Source organism: Notothenia coriiceps, unplaced genomic scaffold (genome assembly GCF_000735185.1).
Source record: "Notothenia coriiceps isolate Sejong01 unplaced genomic scaffold, NC01 NC01_scaffold00014802, whole genome shotgun sequence".
Taxonomy (NCBI): domain Eukaryota; kingdom Metazoa; phylum Chordata; class Actinopteri; order Perciformes; family Nototheniidae; genus Notothenia; species Notothenia coriiceps.
In genome coordinates, this window is record NW_011347503.1 from 64475 (window position 1) to 71629 (window position 7155).

At 39.9% G+C, this 7155-nt stretch overlaps 1 protein-coding gene across 1 annotated transcript in view; it reads right to left on the reverse strand.

Annotated features, from left to right (window-relative positions):
* Positions 1-6910, reverse strand: part of wrap73 (WD repeat containing, antisense to TP73) — a 15404-nt gene extending 8494 nt beyond the window's left edge. Inside the window, exons 1-5 of the mRNA XM_010774884.1 lie at positions 6771-6910; positions 6082-6163; positions 5631-5783; positions 4334-4583; positions 4192-4241 (exon numbers count right to left, since the gene is read on the reverse strand). Coding sequence (XP_010773186.1) covers positions 4192-4241; positions 4334-4583; positions 5631-5783; positions 6082-6150 — 522 coding nt within the window. The 5' untranslated portion in view covers positions 6151-6163; positions 6771-6910. The remainder of the gene's footprint in view (positions 1-4191; positions 4242-4333; positions 4584-5630; positions 5784-6081; positions 6164-6770) is intronic.
* Positions 6911-7155: the final 245 nt, after the last annotated feature.

Below are 7155 nucleotides of genomic sequence, written 5' to 3' on the forward strand. Positions count from 1 at the left end.
TATATATTTATTAAGGTCCTAGCAAAGTTGTTTGTGGCTGTAACTCTGATTACGAGCTGCACAAATAATCTTCCCTTGATGTGTTATGAGAAGACAATCTTCTTAAGGCACTGCCAAATGGAAAAATTGCAGCTAATATCTACCATCACATCCACTTTGAATCTATTAGCAGGTATACGTCACAAGATAAACACATACTTAGGGAACTTTTTCCAACAGGACAGGCTCTGGGCAATGATACATTGTAGACCAGAGTAAGTGACAGCAAACTGGAATAAACCTTTCTGTCAGCCATTCTTGTTGCGCTCTTCTTCGAGTGCTAGAGAATGAGCGAATGCATTTGATGCCATATAGGCCTTTCTGTCAACAGAGGCTTAGACTTCAGGCATTCCACATAGGAAGCCATCTCCAACCAATATAGCCTATTTCTCCTGTTACAGCCTCATGATTCTGCCAAGGAACTGGAGCCCCTGGCAGCCCACACATAGGTATGGCAGAGCTATTGTTCCGCGTTGCAGCTGCATACGTTCGCAGTCCGGTAGCGCAGTTGCCAACAATGCTACACGTTAGCAAGGCTCAAGCAGTACTTGCCAAGAATGCTATCACTAATCTGATCCCTACAATGTAAAAACCATTAGAGAAGTTTAATGATGTCCTTGGCTGGTGTTTTTCCACTCGCAGTTTATCACCCCTCAGCTGGTAAAGGTGGATTAACATGGATGTGTGAGTGGCATTTTGTGAGCTCCTAAGATAAACGATGGGAATTCAACTAGGAGACACATTGCGTGAAGTCTCACAATACCTAGACTAGATTTCAGCAATGAGACTATTGATCTATTAAATCTGTGACATGGCGCCATCCCATATTTAAAAACAACTGGTGCTTTTTAACACGTCTGCCTCCAAAAACATAGCTCTACTTGAAGCTTGAAAGATCAAGAGTATTTCTAACTCACTGGAAAATAAGTGCTTAGCTGTAGTATGTCTAAGGCTGCCATTGTGATCCATGTTAGTGCTAGAGAGACACTATGCTTTGTAATTCCTGTACTGATAAAATATGTTCATGCAAATCAGAAAGATCTAAAAATAGTACATATGGATTTAAAAAGAAAACAGATATTGTAACAGCTACAACACAGCTAGCCAAGCAGATTTACTGACACATAGACAGACAAACACACACATAACCAACACACACATACACACAGTGGCACGATCCACACCACAAGCAGCTGTCCCTAAACAAGTTAATATAGCAGGCTGTTTATGAGTGGGGCTGAAATTCAAACCTGACACGAAAACCCGTCTGGCACAGCCTTAATGAAATGTTGGGCTGAGGTGAAGGTAAGTTCAGTGGGCCCCTTGAAAATGTGGCATCCTGTGCCAACTTTGCCTCTATTGAATTAGTCTTTTAACCTCAATTACCAGAGGATGCTTAGTAACTACAGCACTTAACTTCTTGCTAAAATTTGGTCGAGTAATAAGGGCAGAGGGCAATGCACATTTTTTATACACAACAGCTCAGGAGTGGAGTGCACCAGCTGGGCGTAAAAAAGTAGGTCTTAACTCTAACGTCGGGCTTAGCTACGTCCGACTTAGTGATTCGAATTTACACCGAGTGCACCAAGCCTGACTAGTCTCGTAGCTGCGCCTGGTCTTAAGATGCGCGTCCACGTGAATACACGCAAAACAGTAATTGTTGCCAAGCAACACACGTCTACATAATTTAACACTCGAACTCCTCCATTCAGAGCAAGCTAAGACTTGGATAACGAAGTCATGGATAACAGAAACCAAAAGAACAGAAAAATGACGCCAACACCCCGAAAAAGAAAGAGGGATTTTACAGAGCTACAGCGTGAACTGGTGGAGAAAGAGATCGCTCGTGTGGAGGTGGAGACCGCAAAACTGAGAGCGGAACATGACAACATTGAGCTGGAGAAGGATAGATTAAGACTCAAAATTATAATTCTTAAGAATCAGCAAAGAATCACTGAAGAAGACAATTCGTCATTCACTATTCTCTAATCATATTTGTTGTATTTGTTTTTATCTCAATTTCATGTTAATAGTTCTCCAAATGTTGTTATCTAATGTTCTTGTGTGTGTTTTTTGAATAAAATAGGCTATAAAACGGCCTAATGGAAATATGTGGTCACAATGTGAGCTTATTGAAATGCGATTGCAAAAAAACAGCGTTCATATTACAAATATACAGGGCTATATGTTGTTTATTATGTGATTGTGGTTAACTCGTCCACTGATATCTTCACGGATGCCAGGAGGATTTTGCTGCTTCTTCTTGTGTTGGTAAGTGAATATAATTCCTAAGGCGGCGCTGGAGAGCCAAGGAAACTTGTCTAATAGCCCGTCATGCAGTTGTGCGATGAACATTAATTATGTCTCCCACAATATTAAAGTAAAATCTGAGCGCAATCAGCACCTGCAAGGTTGGGGAGAGCGCAGCGTTTCTGTCTGATCCGTTCTGTTGTTGAGGGGAGATCTCCTCGATTAAATCAAAAAGGGCTTGTCTGCCGAAACGAAACCTCTCTATCAGCTCACTAAATAGATGTCCAGTGGGTTTGTTCGATCACGGACGACTCTCTCGTCTTAATGCCCTTTCGTTGTTACAACATGCAAACAAGACGCACTGCCATAGTTATTTTCCTTCTTGCCTGTTTTACGTTACTATGGATACTAGTCTCTCTTTCCGATTTACGCCTGCTCCATACTAGGCGTAAAAGTTACACCCGGGCGCAACGCATACAGGGCTTAAGTATAAGTGGTGCACTAGTCATAACTTTAGTTTGGTCTTAACCTTCGGTTCTACGTTGGACGTAGAGTTACGCCCAGCTTACGCCCAGCTGCTGCACTCAACTCCAGGAGAGGGGAAGTTTTGTTATGCGTTACCATGACAAGCTAGTCAACGTTAAACAATACCAATTAAGGATTTATAAAACATTTTGCCATGACAAGAATGAAGAATGGATAACATGTTCACAATATTGTATGTCAGGGATTGACAAACCATACAATTAACAACGAATATAATGTTTTATGTGCTCAAAGATCTCTGCAAATCAAGTTGTTTTTTCTAAGACATAAGACACAGTGCTATGCTTATCCCATACCCTCTTTTGTTGTTGTTAAAGATGCAGACAGACACAAAGCAGACATGCCACAGACACTTGCACCCCCTGCACCCTTCTCCAGACCAGACAGTGTTGTGTGTTTGGCCACTACACCTGTCAAATGATTCCTGGAGTCAGGTTCAGCATGACTGACACAGCCCTCCATGGTGCCCCAATCATATTACAAATTACCCAAGGGTAGCTGCTATAGCTTGTCACCCCTAACAACACATGCTTACTATGAAGTGAATTGAAATGTTATTTACATAAAATAGAAAACAAACAAAGTAATTCCATTAAATGTTTCCATGTGTACACTTGTTGTACTTTATTCAACATTAGATGTGGTATGAAATAATTTATCCCAGTAATGCTCTGTATTATTATGGAAATCAAAACTTGAGAATGAAACTTGAAAAGCATCATGTGTTACTGCCAAACTCATCTATTTCTTGAAGCTGGTGTTCCTCAAGGTTACAGTCTGGCTCTTTGACTACAATCATTTTTACTTTGCAAAACTCAAATATATTCATATGTATCTGTATCTGTTTTTATTGAAGCGGTTTCTAAATTCTCAAATGAGACAGTTAAGAAGCACCTAACCCCAAACATTTCTATCCATGCCGATGCCTCTGCACTGGCCGTCATGGCAGATATTTGCATATGACAGAGTTATTGGTTGACAGATTGCAGTATGGAATACCTGATTGTTATAAACTCTATAACATAGGCATCAGCCTTAAACATTGCGAACCAGGCCTGCTGTAATTAAGTAATTGACACTGACATGAGGACAGTTCAGTTCAAGTCAAGTTCATCTTCAGATGTGGCACTGCATAACCCAATTTTGCCCTTATATTAATTCAACAGCGAAGGCTTGTATTAATTGAAGTACACATTTTTCAAAACTGTAACTAACTTGGTTTATGACTGCATGCTTTCATCCGTTTACATTACTCTGCCGTTTTGGTTTGGGTGTTCTTTTTGTGTTATTTCCTATTGTTCCTGAACTTAGTACATCATCAAATGGATTTGCTGCCAACGGAAATACCAGACATACATTGGAAGGGCTCATACACATTGCACCCATGTTCCAGAGGTACTTGAGACCTGTGTATGACAGGACGCTAACAGGAGGGGAACTATGAAATCAGGCTGAATACATGCGGCAGGTGGGGGGTGTAGGGGCGGTCAAGACAAGCTCTGGTGTCTGGCTATTTTCAGGTCCCCCTTCCTTGCGAGCCAGCAACAGTTGAAACCAGACAAGCATATGTATAAACACACTTCCGTGGGCATGAATGCCCGCACCCATGCACGCACCAACTTCACACTTACATGGAACTCAGTGGTGTTGAGAATGTGACGTCCATCTGGACTCCAGCGCGAGGAGACTAGTCCTATTGAGCCTTCATCAATCTTACAGTGCCAGTCTGGCTGTTCCAGCGACCACACCTGAAGAGAAAGACAGAGAGTGACAGAAGGACAGCGATCAGCCATCACTGATGACATCCTTCACACATCCTGCAGTTCACTCAACTTGATTTCAAACAATAAGAAATACTTGAGATTCAGACACCATGAAAGACTGGCGATGGACACCCCTTCAAAGGTGAGTTACTCGCCCTGTGATGCTCATTAAACTGGTATTACTGTAGCATGCAAAGCTTCTTCTTTTCTACTGCAGCTTTTTAAAAGAAACAAACGTAATTATGGTAAGTTCTTTCTGCCAATAAGGGTGCAACTTAAAATAAATATGGACATATTTTTGAGCCCTCAAAAAGATAAAGGGGCCTGGTATAAGTTAGAGTAAAGATACAAAATACATAAACAGTATGGTTTATCAATCCAAATATTTGTTTGTATCAAGGAAAAGAAAAAACAATTATAAGAATCACTGTTAAACCAACTTCATAAGTCAAATCGTACATCTTTTCATACCTTATTTTTAAACAGTACTCAGTTTGACTATATAAACACAGGATGTAATACATTATTGGCATTATCCCTTGTAGTTCAATGCAGTACATATATCAGCAACTTAACTTTTCCATAATTCATCTTCTTTGTCTATAAAATGTTGCTTTATATGTATATGACAACAAATTTGAATATGCCTGCCTAAAGTATTTTAAAACATTTTGAGGGATCCAAAAATGGTTAGAAAGATGGTGTTTTGCTTGGGCATTACTACACATAATGTTTTAAGGTCCAAACAAACCATTTTGGTTGCCAATTCATATTTCAAGGACTCATTAGAATTCATAGTTTATAGTTTGATCCAAAGTGTCACAGCAAATGATTAGCAAAAGCTATTGGAGCCCAAAGAGATCCTTTCATATTGCCAGACCAATTTGTATAAAGATATTGTATAAAGGAGAGCAAGATTACACTAAATCAACCCAGCTGAGTAAGGTCTTCTACCTTGAGTGCATAACTAAAAGCATTCCCACACCATGTTGAATCACATATTCACATTACTGTCTTCCACCGATAGCTTACCTGTACCAGTCCCCTCTTGTACATAGCACAGAGGATAAAGAGAGAGTCAGAAGACCAGTCCATGTGGGAAATCTGGTCCAGGCAGGTGTAGAGCTGCAGGATCTGCAGGGTCCCCACATCTCGCACCACCAGCCTGTACTGCACACAGGTAGCCTAGCAGGTACAGCCAAAGAGACACATGGGAGAGAAGACTTGAAACACACTTCAGTTGTATCCCTGTAGCTAGCAATCTAGATAGATCGATAGATCTATCTAGTATCTATATATCGATCTAGATAGATAGATAGATCGACAGATAGATAGATAAATACATAGATACTTTATTCATCCCAAATTGGGAAATTAATCAGGGGAATCACATAATAGTTTAAAGTTGCATAACCTACTTCAACGCAGCAAACATACTTAAAAACTAGAATTGTGCAAATATAACTTTAACTAAACCACTTACCAAACATTTCCCATCTGGGGAAACTTTACACAGTTGGTTGGACTGCTTGAAAACCTCAGAGAAATTCATCTTACAATCACGGCTGTTGAAAATGAAAAAAGAGAACACATTATCATGAGATAAACGCCTAAATTAGTTTCCTCTAACATTTAACTTCACAAAAACGGTCATCACTGGTTTGACTTACTGCTCGAGTCACCTGGTGTAATTCCTTACAGTTAACACGTGATGGCGCCATAAGACTAATAAATAAATACGCTTCAAACACACAGAGAGCTTACAAACACATTACGTTTTGTTTTGTTCTCTTATGCAAGAACATGCATTATAAAAAGGGAAAGCACTGCATAAAAGACAGAAAACTGAAAAAGTAAGTTTCAACATACAAACACTGCAGGGAGAAATCAGCCACAGGTAGTTATCGAAGCTAGCTGGCTCACAATAAAAGTAGTGGCTAAGGCAAACTAAGGGCAACACATAAACCAAGTCTATTTCGCGTCTTCATTGCCATTTCATAGTTTAGCTATCGACATATTTTAAATAATGTCTACGGCACAAAATAGAGAGACTAACACTAGCTTACTAGTTAGCTCTTAGTTGTCACTCCATCATTCACTGACGTTAGCATCGCTACTAGCAACTTTGCAGGTAACTAACCTTCATTATTTCACCCTCAATGGCACACTTACCGCTAATGGCAATTTCCCTCCTTTTGTATATCATATGAGAGCCGCGAAAAGTCCCAAAAGCAGATTAAAAACGTTTTTTTCTTCGCATGATTTACTTCGGGGCACAGGCTATTGATTCAACTGTTGCTGTTGCTACTAGTTTGTTTGTGTGGGACGATGACGACATGAAGTTGCTGTCCAATCAGCATGCGTCTGCAGTGTATTGCCTTCTGGGAACTGTAGTTCATGAGTGTGTTTTATTTTTTTCTGCGTGCTGTGCATGTAGTACATGCGCCTGTGTGGCAAATTGTTTGCAACAATTTATATATCTTGCATTTTGTATCGGTGAAAATATTTGGTACATTTGAATAGGCTACATTTTCTAATATCATTATATTTTATTATT